General features: G+C 32.8%; 1 protein-coding gene across 6 annotated transcripts in view; it reads left to right on the forward strand.

The window, feature by feature from the left end:
- LOC132741637 (caspase activity and apoptosis inhibitor 1-like) overlaps nt 1-23,721 on the forward strand; it is a 171,151-nt gene that overhangs the window by 70,885 nt on the left and 76,545 nt on the right. For all 6 annotated transcript variants that reach the window (XM_060729856.1, XM_060729858.1, XM_060729853.1 and 3 more), the window contains 2 exons: nt 1,155-1,352; nt 9,168-9,338. In XM_060729856.1, the coding sequence (XP_060585839.1) occupies nt 1,227-1,352; nt 9,168-9,338 (297 nt within the window). In that variant the 5' untranslated portion in view covers nt 1,155-1,226. The remainder of the gene's footprint in view (nt 1-1,154; nt 1,353-9,167; nt 9,339-23,721) is intronic.

Here is a 23,721-nt window from a genome sequence, read left to right on the forward strand (position 1 = left end):
TTTTAGGATCAAGATCAATATTTGGATTAACTGTAAAATGCCCATATCTTTCAAAAATTACAATAAATTTATTCTTTAATTTCAAAAACATGCTATTTCAAGTCCAGTTTTATCAAGTTAATATTAAATATCTAATCTATAAGAATTAACAATGGATAATATTTGAGTTTTCTAGATTTGATCCTGATCTTGATCCTGATCCTAAAATCTTTGTGAACACGGGACCAGTAATCAACTGACAGATTTTTGTTAATGATATTTCACCGATCTATATCTTAATATATTGAATTTGACATTGTCTATGAGACTTGTTGTTTTTCGCAGACATTTATGTGTTTGTGTTAATGCTTAAATGAACATTTCTTTTGAAATTTAATGTTATTTTCTGTATTTTTTCCTTTTTCATGGATACAACATCTGTTTCATTCAACTTGTATTTTAATTTAAAATATCTATCCAATGTAAACAGTTGACAGAATGGAGCGTCTTGGGGGAATTTTTTTTTTTGTACAAAAACTTAAAAATTACATAAGCAAGATTTCTAAGAAAAAAAAAAATAAAAAAAATCCACAACATTTTCAATGGAATGTTTACGTTAACAAAATAAAGTACGTTTTGGTCACAGCTTGGAGTATTCACTCAATTTAAAAAAAGAAATTCTATAAAATTAATTTTCAGTATGATTAAGTATTTTGTTTGACTAAAGAGGAGTGCCCGAGTGCAAGCCCTGGCACAGATGTGATATCAATTGACTAAAAAGAATTTTTTTTTATGACTTATGTTGACTTTTTCAAGATATTGCGGCTCATTTGTAGATGGTTTTTTTTTAACCTAATGAAAATGGAAAATTTTCTGTCTAGTCATTTCATTAATTAAATTCACATAAAAAAAAAAGAATTAAAATTGAAAAAGGAAAAAACAACAAGCTATGTTAAGAATATTATTTGATCTACCACGGTGCCTTAGAATTTTTAATTTATGAAACATAGAGGGGTGGTGGCATCTGGGGTAGTCTGATCCGGGAAGTAATCATTTGATCCCGGCATTGAAATTGTGACATTAAACCATACATAACATAAAAAAATAAAAAATATTCGCAATAATGATAATCGTTGTAATGATTAATATGAAAAAAACTTTTTATTGACTTTCAGAAACGTGACTCTTTACTCATCTTTTTACTGCAACATTGTCAATTGAAAGAAGCACCGTAGAATACAAGAAGAATGAGTGCTGCCAAAATGGTTGCTGACTCAACTCAGGCAGATGTTCCAGAAATGTCAAGTACGAAGAAAAGGAAGAAGATGGTACAGAAGAAAAAAGTTAAGAAAAAGAAGGAATCCGCAAAGAAAGTAAGTGTATTAACAACATAGGTGATGATGAAGATTGTGATGATGATGTTGACAATAGTGGCAGCAGCAATGATGATTATGATTTTGATGATGATTATGATGATGATGACTGCAAAGGATGATAAAAAGATATATTCAAAAATAAATTCAAATGTGTGTGTGCGCGTGCGTGCATGCGCCTGCTTACCCAATATGACAAAAAAAACCCCAAAACATAACACTTTTCATTTTGCATAATAAAAATGAATATACTGGGAAAAGGGGTGTTTGAATGATCATAAAATCTGCACAGAAGTTATTGGTTCAGACCTAGATCAATTGGTTTACAAATCTCAGAAAATATTTCCAGTCCCATCATGTCAAAAATGGGTGTGTGTGTCTGTGTGGTTAGTTTGTTTACCCCAGCCACATGGGCAAGCATAAACTTCATTTTTAACTGTCCATGTTTTAAAAGGAGCTTGATTTATTTGTCCATTTCGTTATATCTCTCTGTACATGTGACTATGTGTGTGCCATAATTCCAATCTCAGGATCGTATACAAGAACGTATAGTGGGATGGGAATAAGATGGAATGACTCCCACACAAAGTTAAAATCAATAAGATTATGATGAACAGCAGTTAAAAAATTAACTAAGTTTGAATAACCCAGACATTTAAGAACCTCAGTGTGGTCCCTTTAATAGTCATGTTGATAAACTTTATAATTTCTCAGATAATGACAAAAAATGTTCTTGTTTGTGATGAATCATTTCTTCTCATTCAATTAAAGAAGACTTTGTACATCTTGTAAACAGTTACAGAAGGTCTAAAAAGATGTCATTCAAAAAGGTTTCGCTGTATTTCCTAGTTTGAAAATTTCTGCGAGAAAGTTTATTTGATTAATGTTCTTATCAGTACAAAATTGAAGACAATGTCAGTTGAAGAACACAATTCATACTCCATTTTGAAATTTATCTATTAACTGTAGGAAGATTGTACAGTTTTTTTTACTTTTAAATGAAGCATATGTTTCACTTGATACAGCAGTTTCTATTATATTTTATAGATTTATATTTGAAATGATTTCTAACGGGATTTTTCATATCTAATGGTTTATGTCAGAATTCAAGTATTTCAATATTAAATTCCCTCTATTTCGCTGTATATTCAAATTCGGTCCCAATTTCACAAAATTAAATGAAACTTTACATGGGAGTTCATAGGAAGTAATCAGTTTTTTCCCATCAATTTTCTGTATAATTTTGTGTATGTCTTTTTCAAGGTAATTTTTGGGTTTTATGTCCTTCAGTTAAGAATATTAGTAGGAAGGATTTGATAAGCAATGTTTATTTCTAAATTAGCTAACACATTTAACAAGGACCTTCCTAGGTCCACCAGTCTTGATATCCATAGATGTCGCACCATTTTCTCACTGTGACTATAATGTTTAAAAAAAAGTAAAAGTCACAAATATAGATAAGGTGCTAATACTACATTTAATGGCTTCTATTTGAATTTCTTATGTTTCTTATGTCTGACTTAACAAACTAGTCAGAGTTATTTCCACCTATACTGTATCCCTTTAGCCCTGGCCTGGACTGCTGAGCTTTAGGCCTATTATCTGGGGATTCACAAGTTGAAGTTATAATCATTTCTCATAAAAAGTTCAAGGTTTAGGTGTAGGAAAATGTTTCCCTATAATTAATTACCGGTGATAATGATGATGTTAACAAAATTTAGAAATAAAATTTTACAAACTGATATTACATGGATCGGCTATATAATAAAAAGCCCTGGCGCACAATTTGTTAGGCTAACAAAATGTATGATAAAATTAATCTTCCAATGCTGGTTCAAGTAACGTAGGTGGGGAAGTTATTAGCTACTTCCTGCACATTACGCAGGACACGTCTTTATACGTATGCTATTGTTAGTAATATTAACTGAGAATCTGTCAAAATGGCACAAAACCCTTGGATGAGCATTATGTCACTTTAAGAGAGAGGTATTGCTCAAAGGTTGTACTTAAACTGTGCTAAGTAATCGGTTAATCAAGGAAAGAATCAGGACTAAATGCCTGTACCTGTGCATTGTTTACCAAAAAGAATTGTTACCTATAATACAACAGAGTGTAAGGAAACTGTTAAAAGATTATAGCTTCAAATAACAGTTGTCACTTTACCTGTAGAATTATTTACCAATCACCATTCATTAACAGCATACGTATGCACCTGTAGCTTCTAGTTGGCCTGTGATTGTGAAAATGCATGTTTTCTTCAGAATCGCATTCATGCAACTTGGTTGAAATGTCGCCTCCAATTAGCTTCCGTACTGTATGAGAGGTAGGCAAGCCAGTTGAGATTTACTGATAGGTCAGTTTCCAATATTGTCTGTAGATTGAAATGCGAGATGGTCTGATTGCTTCCGTAAATTATAGCCTATTTTCATCAACAGTTGAAATGGTAATAAAAAAATTTTTTGATAAGAATCTAGAGAACATGACTTTCAATACTTGGTTGAAGAACAAAAAAAACTGCTTACTGAGCCAAGGTCAGAAGGTTGAGAGAAGCTGTTTTGGAGGAATAAAAGAAATTGGCATTGAATGAAGCGATGGTAAGATAAATGCAGTATTCTGACAGGTTTAGGTGACCACTGGAGATGCTGTTAAGAGGCCTCTGAAAATAACAGAGCTTGAATTCATTAAGGCTTTAAAAAAAAAGAAAATCAGATTTTTGACCTTTGGGTTCATTTTTTATTTTCAATGGTCTAACATTACTCTGATATGATCATTTTGTAGCATACTTTATGCAGCATCTTTTTTTAAGACTTGTTTTAGACATTATGATTTTTTTACCACAAACGTATTTTAGTCAAATAAGTCTGATATTTAAATTGACTGGACTGTCATCAAATTCAATGCATGGCATGAATGTTAGACAAAAGCAGCAGGGAGTAATCATTAAAATGTTCCCTGATTAAACCTCTCAAGAAAAAAAAAACAAGAAAAAAGTGCGAAGAGGTCAGTGCCTGCATATAGAGATATGACTTCATAACTTGTTATCTCATCATTATATTGTAAATAATTAATTAGACATGCCTAATAATTGCCACACCTTTGACATTTGCCCATGACAAAATATATTTGTAGTGAAAATCTACAAAATGCCTGAGCCTGATAGAAAACTGGCCCGGCAGCGCTGCGTTGAACATCGGAATTCTGTACCTTTCACCTAAGACTGATGTATCTACTGACATATCAATGCCTTGAAATTGTCCGTTGGTCATTTCTAATTAGATCACTAGAAATGAAAAGGAAATTGTATGAATAATTTGAGATTTTTATCATCAGTAAGAGCATACATCATGGTGCCTATAAACCTCTGATTTGTCTCTGATAAGGTAATTATTTCTATGCCGTGGTCAGTGTATAGTCCAATCTCTGGTCAGTTTAACCTTGAATCAAAACAAAAAAATTGCGATCTGTTTGAAATATTAGAATATTAGAAGTGGTCAGTTGATCATGATTTTCTTTTAGAGATTTTTATCTGGTCAGTCTGTAATGATGTTTATAATTTTGGAGTGTTGGCTTTCTCTGGAAATGTAAATAAAGAATTAGAATAGTGTTTGACCGTTCAATTAAACTGAATCATATCCTATGTATAGAGACCACACAGGGTAGGTCTCCTGAAATTCCCAGGCATATGTAATTCAGAGCTTTTGTATGGGTTTTTTTTAATTTTTTTTTTATTTTAAGGAAATGTGATTTAAGCAATTATAATTGATGTACACAAATTTGTTTTAGTTTGATTGTGTATGATGCCATAAGCTCAAAATTAAGCATAATATAATGCTGCATAGAATTTATCTCCCTTTAAGTTGACCTTATAATTGAATGACCCCCATAGACTAAGTAGGCTCATTATAACTCTTCAGCTATTCTATGTTATTTGGTATTTTTTGGTTTTCTTATAAAGGTATGCAATATTCAGTTGTTTGCCTGGTATTGAATGCATGATACTTGCAGATTTTGACAAACGTCGCTTCTTTTTTCTGAAGAAAATAAATAACTTTTGAATATCTGAGATGGAGCAAGAATGCTGTTCAATGCAGTATTTTTGTGAAAGGAAAATTTGTGAGATACTTGTGTGTCAAAATTGATGAGCATTTTATACACTGGCTACTTCATCATTTTGCTTTTTTTGTGGCCCTTCAGAATGGAATGATAAGCAAAAATAAACTTGCAGAGTAATGTATCCTTTGAAGATAGGGCTGATAACATGACCAGACTTTGGAACTTCATTTCAACTGCACAATCAATTTTGTTTTCCATGTTTTTATTCAGTGCGAGAGGTCAAAATGTTAAAAAGTGAATGTCCGCACTATAATCTAGGAGAAATTTTTCCAATCTTCTCATTTCTCCCGCATTTGAGATATTTAATCTTTTGGACATGCAATTAAATTCTCAATCATTACTAGGCATTATTGATGAGTCATGCAGTGGTCATGCATAGCTACAAGGGAAGTTATATGGAGAGAGGGGGTCATGTTTTTCACATGCAAATTTTCATAGAATTTTTTTTTGACGGCACCATGCGAAAATGGACGTTCCCGAGAGACTGCGATAATGTATTTTGTGCGTCCTTGTTTCACACTTTCCAGCCAAGGAAGTGCTCTAAAAAATGCATGTGTGTAAATTAAATGCCTTTCGGGGACACTAAAACTTGCAATACTGACCATAAAAAGCCTGTCGCGGACACTTTAATCACGTCCATCGCTGGGACTATTTTGCAGTAAGTCACAGAATCTGCAAATTTGATGTCACAAAGGGAATTAAAGAAATTCACTTGTCCAAGAAGTGTGATTGAAATTCATTTATTTGAATACATTGCCACTGGACAGAAGTTTTTTGTGTGTGTGTGACAAAATGCATAAATTTGTTGTACTTTAGGGGTGGACAGCTGCAAGGCATGTCAGATAATAGTCTGTACTAATGTCATACTCAATAAACGACTTTTATATCAAGTTGAACAGGACAAGTTTTAATGCGACATTGATTTGTAACCCATGTCCTGTTGTTCAGAAAAAAAAAATACTATTAAGATAATCCAATAATCTGATAGTCGAAATAAAGCCCATTATTTTTTTTGTAGCCAAGGGATTTGGTAATTATTTCTGTAAAAAAATTTAGCTTGAATTTACTGGAGATTTAAATAGTTCATTGTCAATGACTATCATTAGATATTGACTGATTGTATAGTTCTTTTAAATAAGTTTATATTGAATGATTGTTTGCATTTGTTTCATTAGAAGATCGTATTATTGAATACAAAATCTTAATGGATGATTGTCTTCATAATTATTTTTTTATCAAAAGAAGAAAAGGCATGAGAATTTATAAGATACTTATTTATGCCTGATGAAAATATATACAAAAGTCCATTCTAAGATGTGTACTTTTTATTTGTTATACATAAACAGTTTAATGCCTATACTGTGTAAAAAAGAAACTATTTTCACATTATTGAGGAATCCTCAAATGTCCTAAAATGTACGTAAAAAACAAAAAAGATTGTCACTTCCACATGGTATAAATTACTATTATATTTTTGGTTATATATTTCAAATGTCAATCTCCATGTCATTTTGCCGTGACTTGTTAAGGGTATAAGGACATAAACTATAGTCGTAGTTATTTTTAGTTCATTCATCTGTATCTAATTTATCCTGTCGAACTCTCCAAATAACGTTAATTTATGACCTAGCAGACTCGGAGATGTCAAGTTTCAACATAACAATTGTGAAAAATGTTTTATTTTAAATAATGTGAAGATACGCGCTGGTCAATTTTTTCTACAAAAGGAGTTAATCATTGTCCGTATTTTGGTAGTTTATTGCGAAGACAGGCGGTTATCTTCAGTAACCTAGCATTATTACGTCTTAAATTCAAACCCTGGTCACGATTAAATTTCTCCGTTTAGTGATTATGCTAACTTAAGTTCTGGCCATATTGCCCGACAAAATTTGCATAACAGTTGAGTGAATTGTAAAATGCATGGGGCCGAGGTACTTTGTCATTTCTTCTTTTTTCTCGATTTTCAATGCATCGACAACGGACAATTGGATACAATGGAGGTCATTGATATGATCCGTCGCAAACTGTCCACCAAGACGTAATATGATGTCTTATGCCAGATTCAGTTATTTGCATACAGATACAAAATTTTGATCAATCCTTCACATTATCTTCTGATTGGAATTGGTCTTTGTTTATTACAAACAATGGAACTCGTCTTCTACTTACAATTTCTCGCAAATCAGGTATTTTTTATTGCAGACGTAAAGTAAAAGAAAATGTTATTACATGCAAATTTGGAAAGTTATATCAGAAATCTGTACTTTTGATGCTACTTTAATTTTTTTTTTTGCCTGATGCTGAATTCTTTGTTGGTTTTTTTTGGGTGCAAGTTGTGAATTTTGATGATGTATTTAAAACTCAAGAAGAAGTTTTGTTTTATAATGAAAAATTTTAGACCATTTTCATTTGATTAAATATAACTATTTTTTCGACTTATACTTTAGGCCATTTCTCTATAGACAACTACAGTGAGCCACAATAAATAAAAGACACCCTTACAAGGTTTGGAAATACAGAATTTTTTTTCTTCACCAAAGTGATTTCAGATTTGTCATACAGGCAGTTATCACTAAACAATAATAATTACGTGGCATATATCCTTGGCATTAATATTTTCAAGACAATCACTGCCATAAATCAATGTGGAATAGTTTGTGGATCTTTATGAGTACGAGCTTCTTTATATTGGTGCATTTTACGTGGCACAAGGATTTTTAAGTCACTTTGAAAAAGTGTTCGGCATAATGAGTCATTGATATGATAAACAATGCTTTACTGTGATGTTACTTATGTAAAACTATATTGAAAATCTATTTTCGTAGTTTAAGTTATATTATAAATAAAAATTATGCTCCAATTTTGACTAAACTGAAAATAACTGTGTTCTTTCACCTTAAAATAAAAGCTGGTGAATATTATAAAAAAAAACCTGTTTTTTATCAAGAATCCTCTTACTTTTTCAAGAAAGTTTGTGAAATACCATATATCCTGTCCTAGCTGTCATAATATCTTTATTCATATTTTTAAGTGTCCTAGCATATAAAGTGGGGGCATCCTTAAGACAATTTTCTAGATAAAATGGCTTGAAGTTTAATTATCTTCAGTACCATTTGATGATTAACAGCTGTAGTTAATAATATTAAAACTTAATCATAAATAAAAATATATATCAGTCAATTGTAAGCTTGAAGTTCTGTTAAGAAAGGGAGGTAAAGGGAGTTAGAGAAATGAATGTTACTACTCCACAACTGCCAGATGCTATGGTTTTAGTGGTTGGCAGTTTTAACAGGGATATAACCATTTGACTGTTTGCGAGCAGTGTGCATTGAAAACAATGTCCTTGTTTTTGATCAGATGTTACATCGTAGTGGTGTATAATTCAAATGTTTAAATGTTTAATAACAGAAGTATTTTGATACATTTATTTTGCTTATTTTCATAATAATTGAGCCGCATACCAACATAGTGTGTTTGCAACCAGCATGGATCCAGACCAGCATGCGCATCCGCACAGTCTGATCAGGATTCATGCTGTTCGCTTACAAACCCTATAACAAGTAGAGAAAGTGATAGCGAACAGCATGGATTCTGATCAGACTGCGCGGATGCGCAGGCTGGTCTGGATCCATGCTGGTCGCAAACCCATTATGTTGGTTTTGTGATGGCGTGGCTCATATGTGTAATCTTTTTTTGTTTCAGAATAAGAAAAAGGTTCAAGCAGAGGCAGAGTTTGACGATTCTGACCTTGACCTTGATAAGGAGATGCATCCTATTGGTTATTATGTGAAGGACCGAGAAAATTTGCTCTCAGAGATGTTTCACTGTGTCAAAGGTCAAAGTTTAAATCGAGCCCTTCCTGATGTTTTAAAGGTAAATTTGAATATTATTGTTTTATTTTATAACTTTTGAGATTGTTATAGAAGTCCATACCAGAATCTTTCTCCTTTTTTTGCTCCGCTTTTTCAGAGAGAAAAAAGGTGAAAAGCTATTGACATGACCATCCTGTTTGGGTTTGTGTTGGTATTTCTATTTTTCAGAAACTGTGATAAAAGGTATTCATATGTAACTTGGTATACTTGTTCATTACCCAAAAAAATGCCATATGAAGTTGTTTTTTTTTGGAAAGGGGGTGAACAAAGATGTGACCACTTAAAATGCCAGTTTTAAAAAAAAGACAGGTTGTATTATAGGTAACCCTGGTTGGCCAAGGTTGTGCAACTTCCTGTTTTGCACTTAATTAATATAGACTTACATAGGAAAAACCAGTTAAATTAAGTCTTCTTGTGTGTAATTACAATGCCGAGTGGATTGGACATATTTCTCATGTAGCATTTTGTAGTAGACATCTCCGAATATCAAAAAAAAACAAAAAAAATGTTCAGTTTAGGTAAAAAACAAAAAATGAGTGATTGTTAATTATTTAAAAAAACCAGAAAAAAAAAACCACACACACACACAACAGAGCAACATATATTATCTCATCTATGCAGAAAGTGCTCAGAAATAATCATTTTTGGATTGCATGTCTGATTTTCCGTAAGGTCAAAACACAGTGATTTTTATAACAGACTTTTCACATGTAGTATGGTCAAGTGTACCTTTTAAAAAAGTGAAAATCATGGACCATGGAGACATAAAAAATGGTTTGAAGTAGGAATTTTTTTTTTTTTAAAGACACTTTTTCCAGTAAGCAGTCAAAGTTAGGGACCCACTTGGGCCTTTTGGTCTTGTCAGAAACTGTTTGATGGCTTTTATGCTCGACAGGTATACATTAAACTTACCGGATGTATTTAGGATGTAGTAGATACCTTTAAAAAATTGTTTTGAGTTATTGATGAACATTGGCATTTAAGCCAAATTTTTGTTTACTTGTTTATGTGATTCCAGGAACTATTCATTATCATGACTTGTTTTGCTCCTTTGACCTTTAAATGAAGTATTGAAATAATGATGATTTTATGAATTATATACTTAGGTGACCCATGTAAGGGAAGGTATTTGGGGATCCCATGTGGACATTATACATGTAATATGTACCATTTATAGCTTTATTTTTCACAGAAAAGAAGCGGAGCTATATATTGTCAATGCCCTCGGTTAGCATTCATTTACCTTTTTCGTTAATGTTGATTTTCTTAGGAAACTGTTTAAGCTATTCGTTTCAAACTATTTAAGCTAATCTCCTCAAACTACATGTTTATTGTCATGAAAGGAAGCCATTTCAAAAGGGCAGATAATCCTAAGTTAATTTTTGTAGAGTTATGCCCCCTCTTATCTATGTTGCTTCTATTTAACCTTTTAGTACTGAGAAAAGTGAAGCTTGCTGTCTGTGACTGTATATAATTGTAGTGATTCATGAGGTCTCTGACTTAAGTTGGTATTTGAGTATATCAACATAATATTATGTTGATACATTGAACATAATATGATATTGATCATGTAAGGTTGTTAGACCTTCAACTTAGTGTAGTTATGGCAAGGATCTTTATGGTGCTATCATTTGTCCGGGTAGTAGGACACTGGCATCTTGGTGGTGACGGACATACCATTATTTTCTTTTTCTCTAACAAAATAGGGAAGAAAAAAAAGAGAGTAAAAGCAACCAAAACCTGTTTGAATTGGGCTTTGTATGATTTGTAAATTTGTATATTTTGAATTTAAATACAGACCGACTATATTCAAGTGCTAAAATGTTACAAAATGGCAAATCTTTGTTTGATTATGCTTTGGGTAGAGTTAGGTGTCAATTGAGTATGATGGTCCCTGGTTGTTAACTTAACAGAATTTTACATATTTAATCATTCAGCCTTTGTACATATAGACAAATACGAAATGTATGTAGGTTTCTCGGAGCATCCATCGCTTTTAGAGATGTGCCATGTTACATTCATCAGACCTTAATGGTATGCAAAGTCACTAAACAATTGAACTTGTACTATGAACCGTCATACTGTAATAATAACTTAGTCTAATGGCATTATTAGATAAGTTAACATGTTTCTTTGTTAATAATAATTATCAAAATCCCACTCTTTGCATTGCCTTCTGAAATTAATATTGGCAGTTTTGCACAAACAAAAATTGATTTCTTTTGTGGAATGAGAATTAATAAAAATGTGGACATTTTTGTTAATTTGTGTTGTATTCTTTCAAATAACTTGTTTATTAGACCAGTCCAGCTGCCTGTTTGTGCTTATGAAATCAATTTTTCCATTTTTTTTACCAACTTTCACAAACAACAATTCAGTGGACTTCACAGAATGATGGTGTATTTGATAAAAAAAAGAGAAAATTATTATGAAATTCTAGGTATGTTAATTGGACGAACATTGCTTATATAAAATGTGTAAAACACAGCGATAATGATGCAAAAGTTGCATAATTTTATTTTCAACCTTTTTGTAAAGTTTGTGATAATTGGCGTTAAAATATCAAAATCGTACTGAGGTATAATGACAATATTAGCAAATATAATATGGGGAGTAATAACTTACGCAATTAACTTGAAATGTAATAGTTCATGTACGTAATAAACTCGAGTGAAAATATGAAATAATTATTCATAAGCACTTATAATAAAGAAAAGTTATATATCGGTGCCAAGCTTTAAACCAGATAGCTACTAGCTAGCATATATATAATTATATATTTCCACAATATAACAGAAACAGCATTTATTTAAAAAAAAATAAGGCATAAAAAAGTATTTTACATATGTTGACTTTAAAAATTTTTTTTTTAAAAATGAGACATTGGTTTGCAAATGTCTTGAAAAATCATTGAATTTGATGTCTTTTTTGAAAACTTGGAAATGACTTTTAGCTTTAAAACCCTTTTGAAGATCCCTTAAGAATTAACTGAATAGCATTGAAAAACCCTTGAATTTGAAATTCCAACATTGATCATTTATGAACTTTATAAAGTTATTAATAATTGAAGGAAATCATATTTTTTTAAGCAGTACCGGCTATAGCATCTACATTTACTGGTACTCATGTTATGTCTTTAATTGGAACAATCCTTAAAGCATGCTAGAATGCCACTAGATTCATCCTAATTTTCATGATCATTTTGAAAAATGTATTTAAATGGAAAATATTGTGAATTGAACAAAGAAGTAAGTCTCAACAAAAAAGAAAAGAAACAAGTATGTTTTACTGAGCACCAGTTTTCTCCCCTTTGTCATTTTAACTCTTAATAAAACCAGGTCAGCCTTGACTTCTGCTTTCCAACTTGCATAATTCTTTACTGTTGACTTTATTTTTGCATAATTCTGTTCTGTTGATTTTATTATTGCATAATTCTGTGCTGTTGATTTTATTATAGCATAATTCTGTGTTGACTTTATTATTATTATTGCATAATTTTGTTCTGTTGATTTTATTATTGCATAATTCTGAGCTGTTGATTTTATTATTGCATAATTCTGAGCTGTTGACTTTATTATTGCATAATTCTGAGCTGTTGATTTTATTATATAGCATAATTCTGAGCTGTTGATTTTATTATAGCATAATTCTGTACTGTTGACTTTATTATTATTATTGCATTATTTTGTTCTGTTAATTTAGTAAAGCATTTGGGAAATGAATTCATAATTCTGTAAAATACTTTATTGTAAAGGTCAATTTGTAACAATGGGACCGAGAAAATAGAGATGTCTCTGAATGAATAATATTTAATTCATTTTGAAAGAATAATAATTATACATTATTGAATGATACCTTTAGGTAGAAAAAACATTAGTGTTTGTGTTCTATTTGATCATTATCTGTTAGTGGCTTGTTTTAAGGCAAAAACATAAAAAAATTACCACCAAATCATGGCAAGATTTGAGTTTGTCTTACTGGCATTTGTCTGAAGTAGTTAATTGCTATATAAATTGCTCAATATCTTTTGATTGGATTTGACCATCTTTCAATATGGATGAAACCTTTATTATTTTTCAAGAAAATTTCAAAATATGTACTGACAGAATAGCAAACATGATTAAACGGGCTTGATGTGCGGGCTGATCTTGGTCTGCGCTTGATGCATAGAGGGAATCACTGTTGCCGTCAATAGGCTATTTTAGTAATAAGGTTAGCTGTCTGTTTGTGCTTTGCCTTCTCCTGTTTTTATTGATGTCCTGTTGGGCTCCTCAGTCAATGCTGGTGGTTTGGTGTTGCTGGGTTGTGTTGGGTTCCTTGCTGGTTATCGGGTATTGCAGGGTTGTGTTGGGGCTCCTTGCTGTTTATTCTGTGTTACTGGGTTGTGTTGGGCTCCTTGCTGTTTATTCTGATATTGCTGGGTTGTGTTGGGGTCCTTGCTGTATATTCTGTGTTACTGGGTTTGTGTTGGGCTCCTTGCTGGTTATCGGGTATTGCAGGGTTGTGTTGGGGCTCCTTGCTGTTTATTTTGTGTTACTAGGTTGTGTTGGGCTCCTTGCTGTTTATTCTGTGTTACTGGGTTGTGTTGGGCTCCTTGCTGTTTATTCTGTGTTACTGGGTTGTGTTGGGTTCCTTGCTGGTTATTAGGTATTGCAGGGTTGTGTTGGGCTCCTTGCTGTTTATTCTGTGTTACTGGGTTGTGTTGGGTTCCTTGCTGGTTATCGGGTATTGCAGGGTTGTGTTGGGGCTCCTTGCTGTTTATTCTGTGTTACTGGGTTGTGTTGGGCTCCTTGCTGTATATTCTGTGTTACTGGGTTGTGTTGGGCTCCTTGCTGTTTATCCTGTGTTAGCTGGGTTGTGTTGGGCTCCTTGCTGTATATTCTGTGTAACTGGGTTGTGTTGGACTGAGTGGGCTCCTTGCTGGTTGTTCAGTGTTATTGGGTTGTGTTGGGTCCCTTGCTGGTTGTCCAGTATTTGTGGGTTGTGTTGGGATCCTTGCTGGTTGTCCGGTGTTGCTGGATTGTGTTTGGCTTCTTACCAGTGGTCTGGTGTTGCCACCATTCCTTGTTCATATTTTAAGGAAATTATTTCAATATAGATAATTATAGATCAACTGAGTCAAGTCAATTTTCAGATTGTTGACTCCTGAATTACAGTTGTTTTGATACTGAGATCCCTCTGAATATTAGTAGACTGTTCTAAATTCAAAGCAGAGTAAGTCCATTAAACAAATATAGGTAAGTAAGTGTAATAATAAGATGACTTGAAACTCTTTTAAAATTGAGCTTCGTGAGAACCGAGCTTCAGTAATTTTAGTGTTCCTCGCATCATAATAGTTCCACATCATATTAAGTTATAAACTTGTTGCAACCATTGCCTAGGTACTAAAAAAATTCTAATAGTCAGCCTTAGTTAGAATTAGGTTTTATTACAAGTTTAAAAAGAAAATGACAAATTTTATTAAAAGATAACAGAAACTTGAATTAAGACTTGGATTGTATTTCAATAAATTTAGACCAATAAGAAATGTCTGAACTTTTTTTTTTTGCAGGTGTTTTAATGTTCAATTTATGGACATTCTGGTAGTGAAATAGTTCTCTATATATGGAATTTAGTTTTGTAATTGGTTAAACTGTCTGACTGGAATTGGTTGTAATTGCGGTTGTGGGTTTTAGGTTGCACATAATCTCATTTCTAAAGGTCAGTGTAGTGAGTTGTCTCCCATTAAACTAGAGAGGTTGTGTCGGAAAAAATTACCACATCAAATATTTTTTATTTGGAATAATTTTGTTTCTATATTTTTAGGTGTTAATTTTATTGACTTGAATCCTCATATTGGTTCACTGTAGACACACTACATTGCCAGACCCCTTTGCTTTTAGAATTTTTTTCATGGAATAAAAAGTCAATTGGAATTTGTATGTTTTGTATTTTTGTTGCTCAAATGTTGCTGACGCATGCAAAAATGTGAGCAAAATGGTACATTTTAAATACATGACTTTAATCCCTCAGCTTGCTGGTACCACAGGGATAGTGTGAAAAGTAATTCTAGGAAAAAAACAAAAAACAACAGCTTTTTATATGATATATAACCTATATTTACACTATCCCAAAAACTGTGCGGAGTCCCTGTAACTGGAATGGAAGGTGACCAGCCATTACTACCAGTATAGAGCCAGACCAGAACAATCACATCCATACAGTCTGACCAAGTTTAAAGGTAAATGCATTACACATTCAGCAGGTTACGGGTTTACCCATTAAAATATTGAAACTTAAACTGCAGCTTAAACATTTGCTTGCTTCGTTAGCAAGCCAGTATGGAAACCAGTTTTTTGTGCAACAATTGGTTACACATCACTATAATTGGTATCTTCTTTTGTTTGTTTCTGTCTCCCTTCCTGCAATTCAGATTCTGTCTGGCATTTTAATTGTCTTTGTTTGTAAACCACAGAGTACATGAAAAGATTCCATAAAATATAATGATTTAACAATATAACATGACACAATGGTGCAATAAAATCTAATCATGTCTATTTCACCCAGGGGAGAGAATAAATAAAAATATAGCGATTTTGTTGGTAGTGACAGTTATTGAAGAACTATTTCTTCTCAATTTGTTTTAAATTTTACATTTTATAAATCATGGTTTTGGAATTATTTTACAATGAAGTGTAAGTATTTAAGAGACCAAACAGATTTTGCTTCAATTTGTTGACAGGTATGTCATATTTTGACAAATGTAACAAAATATCAATAAAATTCGCTGAGTTTGATTTGACCTCAAACAAGTTGACATGGTGTAGTTTACATTGAACAAGGACTCCATCGTTATTGTAAAAATACCAAAGGTACCATGTTTACCAAGGTGTAAAGCTTACCAAGATAACATGCTTACCAAAATGTTAAGCAAAATGCATGCTTACCAAGGTGCATAACTAACTAAAATGTCAAGTTCACCAAAATGCCTTGCTTATTCAGGCATTACATTGACCAAGGAGTCCATCACTGTTTGCTAAATACAAAAGGTGCCATGTTTACAGTGATGTAAAGCAAATTAAGTTGTGAAGTTAACCAAGGGTACATACTCACTAAGATGCCAAGTTAACCAAGATGTTAAGCTAACCAAGATTTTATGTTAACCAAGGTACCCTGCTTAGAAAAGTGTCAAACTAACTAAGCTGTCAAAGTAACCTAATGAAGGCGCCATGAAAGTGTCAAGCAGACTAATCTGTCAAGCTAACCAAAGTGTGAAGTTATCCCAGATGTAAAGTTAACTCAAATGGTTGTCTAACCAAGATGCCATACTTACCATCAAGCTTACCGAGGTGTCATGTTAACAAAGGAGTCATACGAACCAATGATGCCATGTTTACCAAAGTTTCAAGCTATCAAAGAAAGTTTAGTGTGAAGTTTACCAAGGTGGCAAGCAAACCAAGATGTTAAGCTAACCAAGGTGCCATACATACCAAGATGCCATGCATACCAGAGTGTCAAACTAAACAAGGTGTCAGAATAATAAAGATGTTTAGTTTAACCTACTTAGGATGCCAAGTTAACCAATATGTCAGGCAAACCAAGATTTCAAGTTAACCAATATGTCAGGCAAACCAAGATTTCAAGTTAACCAATATGTCAGGCAAACCAAGATTTCAAGTTAACAAAGATGCCATTCTAACAAAGATTTCAACCGTATATACCTAGATGAAAAGTTTACCAAGATGTCATGATTTACAAGTGTCACACTAATCAAGAAACTATAATAATAGAGATGCCCTGCTTACCAAGGTGTCAAGCTAACCAAGATACTAGAATAACAGAGATGCCCTGCTTACCAAGGTGTCAAGCTAACCAAGATACTATAATAACAGAGATGCCCTGCTTACCAAGGTGTCAAGCTAACCAAGATACTATAATAACAGAGATGCCCTGCTTACCAAGGTGTCAAGCTAACCAAGATACTATAATAACAGAGATGCCCTGCTTACCAAGGTGTCAAGCTACCAAAGAAACTATAATAATAGAGATGCCCTGCTTACCAAGGTGTCAAGCTACCAAAGAAACTATAATAAGAGAGATGCCCTGCTTACCAAGGTGTAAAGCTACCCAAGATACTATAATAACAGAGATGCCCTGCTTACCAAGGTTTCAAGCTAACCAAGATAATTATGATAACAGAGATGCCCTGCTTACCAAGGTGTCAAGCTAACCAAGATACTATAATAACAGAGATATCATGCTAACCAAAAGTCCATGCTTACCAAAGGGACATTACAAGTATGCAATACATACCAAGATGTCAGGCTCACCAAGATGCCATGCTTACCAAGATGCAATTCATGTCTTGATTAATACAGGAGACTCTTAGTTTTATAGCATCAGTAAATTTTGAGTGTCTAACTTTAACTATTATACATCCTGAATTTCTTGAACTCACACATATCCAAAAAATGACAGAGCGTTAGGTTCTTGCGTACATTTATACATGAATATCGAAATGTACCAGGAAAATTAATAAGGACGGAATTATGATAAAAGTACACCAAAAAATGGAAATGAATATAAAATTGTGCTGCTCGGTTACAAATTTTACATATAAATTGAAAAGATTTTTATCGCAAATGAAACTTTTATGGATACAAGTTTATTGCAATAGATATAAATCCCTGTTTTAAGTTAGATTGCTATTTACTCCATTCTCATTGATGGCGGACTTATTTAGATGTAAATTTCAGTAACCATATTAATCGTTGCTTGATCGATGAATTAAGTTAATTTCAGTTTCAAATCTCGGTGTGGTGACTCCGCTAATTGAAATGGAATGGAATTAGTTGTTTCGAATTTCACTAATGGTTTTCCTGAGGCTGTTTCCAGGGCCTGGCATTAATCCATCATCATTTCTTTTCATTTTATATGACGAGGTCATAATTCTATAGAAAAAGAATTCAAATCTGCTGGGGTATGAATTCAAAATTAGAACTGCGGGACTGCCTGTGATTCATTCCTTTTTTTGCGTTGATGATCCTGTACTTAAAGGGGAAGAATAGTATTTTATTTTATATTTTGAATAATGGTGTTGGTAAAAGATTAATGGTAGATATTAAACGAGATTAGTAATATAAGAGATTCTGAAGGCAGGATTTGACATCGGAGACCATGTTAAATGTTTTGTGGCATAACATACCATTTTATTATTTGTTTGGGTCGTCAGACCAAACAAATAATGGTAGCGAAATTTCAGAGTCTAATGTTGTTAATTGCAAATGCCGAAAGTAGTCCACTTTTTTGAAGCGGTTACTTCCCTTTTGTATGTACACTAAAGCCGAAAAATTCAGGGGAGATCACTGCGTAAAGATGGTCAAAGACAGGTGCATCAATTTTCAAGCAAAGTAATTCCCGAATGGTCGAAGATTTCTAATATTGTTTTATTGTATTTTCTGATCGAAAATAACTAAATACAAAGCGGACATTCAATCTCTGACACAGAAGTTTACGACTAACCTAACAACAAGTAGTTCTCAAAACAGCTTAAAACTAGCGATTTAAAAGAAAGAAATATTTTATTTTGTTACAAGTATCCAACAAATTACAACGCATTTAAAGTTAAACAATAGCGTTGGCTTATAGAATTGTCAATAAATGCACAATCACAAATTACGCGGATGAATATGATTTTATCAATGAAAATACTATTTATTACCGAATACTACACAAACCGAGTAGTGGAATATATAGATTCTACATGTCGGACTGTTTGGGCGAGAGGACTTTCGCTAAAATATTTACTTCAATTTTAAACAACAGGTTTACCCTGAACAAAATACCTCGAAATTAATAAGGATTACAAACCCGAAATGCAATGGAAGTTCTAAATTTAGAATGACTTGATATCATTCAGACATTCTGTGTATTACTTCTCCGTGGTACAGTGGTAACGCGCTCGCTTAGTGAGTGAGAGGTCTCGAGTTCGAATCCCGGTCGAGGAAACTTTTTTTTTGGATAAATTCTTTTTTAAGTGTTTTTGTTAAGGAAGTAGCCATGATATGCAAGGATAAAGTGTGGCTGTCGTAAAAAATGAACATAAATGATTTTTTGATGCAACTCTAGTTATGCAGAATTCCGTATGTATCAAACTCTGGTGCCTTGCAAAATGAATTATAATACATAAAAATAAACCTATACAGGAAAATGCATACAGATATACAGTTGATTTAGATTGCAAAGATCAGAAAATACCACATAACTTGCAGCCCTTTGATTCTTTATAAATATAAATGCTTATAGTAAGCTCCAGGATTATTTACATCTGTGTTAAACAACAGTTAAAGTCGTTACAAGCCTTAATTTAGAATAATATGGTTTTCTTCAGCCCGTTCACATATAAATTCACCGTGGCTGAAGGGTTTTCGGGCTCGCTTAGGAAGCGAGAGGTCTGGAGTTCAAATCACAGTAAAGGTAACTCATTTTTTTTTCAAATTGTTAAAGTCAAATAAACATTGGATTGAATATCAGTGTTGCAATTAGTCTTATAGCCAATTTACTACAATTAAAACGCTGGAAAGCATTGGTGGCACTATACATATAATCTCACAACCTCCACCTTTCTTACATTCTGAGACCCAAACAAATTCAGCGCCTTCTGTGCTTTGATATTAATTTTCATACTTTACAGTTTTACCATATTTGACCAAGTTTTGTGGTAATGTTACCGTGGTACATACAGTTTTAATTTAGTTTTGTGGTCCTAGTTGTTACTGACCCAAACTGGTAATAGTTGGTTCTGTTGAAAATAATATTTGTGCGAGACCCAAGGTAATGACTGTATCATGCTGGCTATCTTCCTTGTTTAGCAATTAAGCAAGGACAAAATATGCTGTTATATTAACAATTCTGGTGTCTCAATTTTAAATGTTTAATTTGCCGAATTACTTCTGGTAGCCTTACATGTCTTTTTTATTATTTTTTGTCACCATATGTGTGTTGAAATAGTCATTGCAATATTTTAATGTATCATGCAAATGACTCGGTATAGCAAAACATTGCAATATATCGGGCTTAAAATTGTAGAATATTGTACTGTATTGCAAGATATGATTTGAGTATTGCAGTGTATTGGCCGCAATTGCACTATATTGTTATATACTGCAATACTGACATAAATGGCGGAGATATAATGGGAAAAATCAATTTTTCTTGTAATTCCCATTCCTTAACATTTTATACACGTACATATTTATTCTCATAATTTCAATATATAGGTAATTCCTTGAAGCGCCACATGTTAAACCCGCTTCCCCCTGCCTATATCATCTTTGTCCATTTAATGAAGTTTATGTATTCAAATAGAAAAAAATTGAAGCATAAAATTGTTATTAAAATTTGCATTTTTATTGAAAAAAATTCAGAAATAATTCCCCATGCTCAGAAGTATGGAATCATGAGGAATGATCCTAGTCAGAAAGTTTAATTTGAAAAATATTTTTTCTGGTATGGTTGATGTATTTACAATTAAAATTGGCGGCTCTAAGTTTTTATTTTTGCAGATTTAATAATTTTCATAATTTTTCATATTAAAACACGCATAAAAATCTTTCCTCGTAATTTTAACGATGGTTTTTTTTCTCCTGAAGATAAGAATTATGGCCATGAAATTTTGTGGTTTTAACCAGTTTAAAAAAAAAAGGAAATTGTGAGAAATGATGGCTTAAAGTTATAAAGAGATTAAATTATTGAAATTTGAATTAGATTTATCATGAGATGAAATGTGAAAGGTTTCACTTACAAAAAATTTTAATGAAGAAGTTTTCAGTGATTATGATTCCCTCATTGTACTCTTAACCAAACTATGGCTAAATTGATATGTAGACTAGTGATTGAATAGCGGACAGAGCAGACCATGATCAGATGACATGGACGTCTGCACTGGTTGCTTTCTTGGTAGCAGTCACTAAGGGTTAAACTGCGGTGCTGTCTGGTAGGAGAGAAAGCTCAAGTTACTTTTAGTACTAGACATACAGTATTGTGATGCCAGTAGTACACTTGAATCATATTTTAATGATATAATTGCTGTATATCATAGACAAGTTTATATACTTAATTTCATGGTAAAAAAATCAAGATTCATTTGATCTTAAATATACAAAAAAAATCTCAAGGGTAAAATCCCACCTGTTTGGTTTTTATAGCTAGATGAAAAACCTTGTGAACAATTTACAATAAATTAACACTATTTAGATGTTAAAGGACTTAGAGAAGCACCATGGAGCCAGTGAAGACCAAGATCAGCTGGCACATCAGCGCTACCTGGTCATGGTTTGTGCTGTTCAATATTTTTTATCAGTATCTTTTGAAATTTTACCTCAAAATGATGAATCATGGTTTTGTCCAGATTAAAAGCTGGACTAGCCAAATAGCACTGGACCATGCAGATCAAGTCCACTCTACAAATTTAGGGTTACGGTTATATTTAAGCAAAGTTCTATTGATCAAGGGAGGTAATATTATAACTCTGTTCATGTTTAAATCTCTTACTTAAGCTAAATAGGAATAATTTGACACTCATAACCAAAATTTGTATTATCAGAATATACTGAAATTGCATAGAAAATTTTGTACATTTGATTTGCTATCAAGACTATGGCAAAAGTGGGTAATGTCATTGACATTTTCGCTGTTCTAATCCGAACAGGGGCTTTAGATTTTTTTCCTGTTTTTCTTTTTTTTTACCAGCTAGCTTACGAATGTCAGTGGTTCTACTCAGGTGCCTGTGTGTTTGTGCCTGAAATGTTACACAGAGGGGCAGGCACCTGAGGTCTTCCTCGACCAGTAAAGCTGGAAAATCACCATTATTATCTCTGTTTTGGTGCAGTGTAAAGCCAAACCAAAGAAAAAATAAAACAGTAAAAAGTTTGATACTTTACAGGTTTGATATTAAAATAAAACCCCAACAAAACAGATGTACTTTTGTTATATAGATGGTAAATTTTTGCTACATCTGTCTTGTAAACAGAATATGATATAAATGATGGTTGCAGATCAAAGTTTTCATGTCGATTTTACTACATGTTCATGATTGAATGATAAATGATAGATTAGTTTTGGTGCCGGTCTTTGAAATATGTGCATTTCATTTCTGTACTTAATTAAAGCAGGGCTAGCAAAGCTTGGTCAGTCATTAAACTGGACATTCGTAAATGGACAGAGGTCATCGTGTAGTAATTTATCACAATTCTTCCCCTGCCCGATGATCATGAAAATTCTTTCCCAGAATTCATTAGTGTAATCTATATGAATATCAAATCTTAAAGACTGTTCAATATTGGTCAGTAAAAAAAAAGAAGTATAGGAAATGGTAATTTTTATGCACATATCTATGATACTGATATTGTAGGAAATAAAAAACAACAAAAAAACAACAACAGATAAAAACAGTATCGATATAGGTTTATGAATTCTTTTAAGGCCATGAATATTCATGATGTGATATATATATATATGTAATATTATTTAAGTCTGTTATTGATTTTTGAATCCTGCCCAGTATGCACAGAAGGTATTGACTGTTCTGTAACAGTGACTGTCTCAATCCATGCAATTAACCTCCACCATGGAATCTATGTGGAGAAGTTGACTGTTACTTGTTGAAAAGTATCTTCCAGTACTGGTATGTATAATCCAGTAACATAGGATGTAGCTGACTGCTGGAATATGTGAAAATACTGTTAGAAATAGGGACAAATAGCCCCCCCCCCACCCACCCCCCCCCCACAATAAACAAAAAAAAAAGAAAAGAAAAACAAAGATAGGTCATTTTTGGTTGTGAATTACTTTATAATAGACCTGAATCTCTCAAGAAAACTTAAATCTATTGTCTTTTTAAAACCATTAGTGTATCGTTTTAAGAAAACATGAAACTGTGGTTTTTATTTGTTTGGGTCGTCAGACCAAACAAATAATGGTAGCGAAATTTCAGAGTCTAATGTTCTTAATTGCAAATGCCGAAAGTAGTCCACTTTTTTGAAGCGGTTACTTCCCTTTTGTATGTACACTAAAGCCGAAAAATTCAGGGGAGATCACTGCGTAAAGATGGTCAAAGACAGGCGCATCAATTTTCAAGCAAAGTAATTCCCGAATGGTCGAAGATTTCTAATATTGTTTTCTGGTATTTTCTGATCGAAAATAACTAAATACAAAGCGGACATTCAATCTCTGACACAGAAGTTTATGACAAACCTAACAACAAGTAGTTCTCAAAACAGCTTAAAACTAGCGATTTAAAAGAAAGAAATATTTTATTTTGTTACAAGTATCCAACAAATTACAACGCATTTAAAGTTAAACAATAGCGTTGGCTTATAGAATTGTCAATAAATGCACAATCACAA

The sequence above is a fragment of the Ruditapes philippinarum genome, unplaced genomic scaffold (genome assembly GCF_026571515.1).
Source record: "Ruditapes philippinarum isolate M1 unplaced genomic scaffold, ASM2657151v2 ctg592_1_1_1_1, whole genome shotgun sequence".
Classification (NCBI taxonomy): domain Eukaryota; kingdom Metazoa; phylum Mollusca; class Bivalvia; order Venerida; family Veneridae; genus Ruditapes; species Ruditapes philippinarum.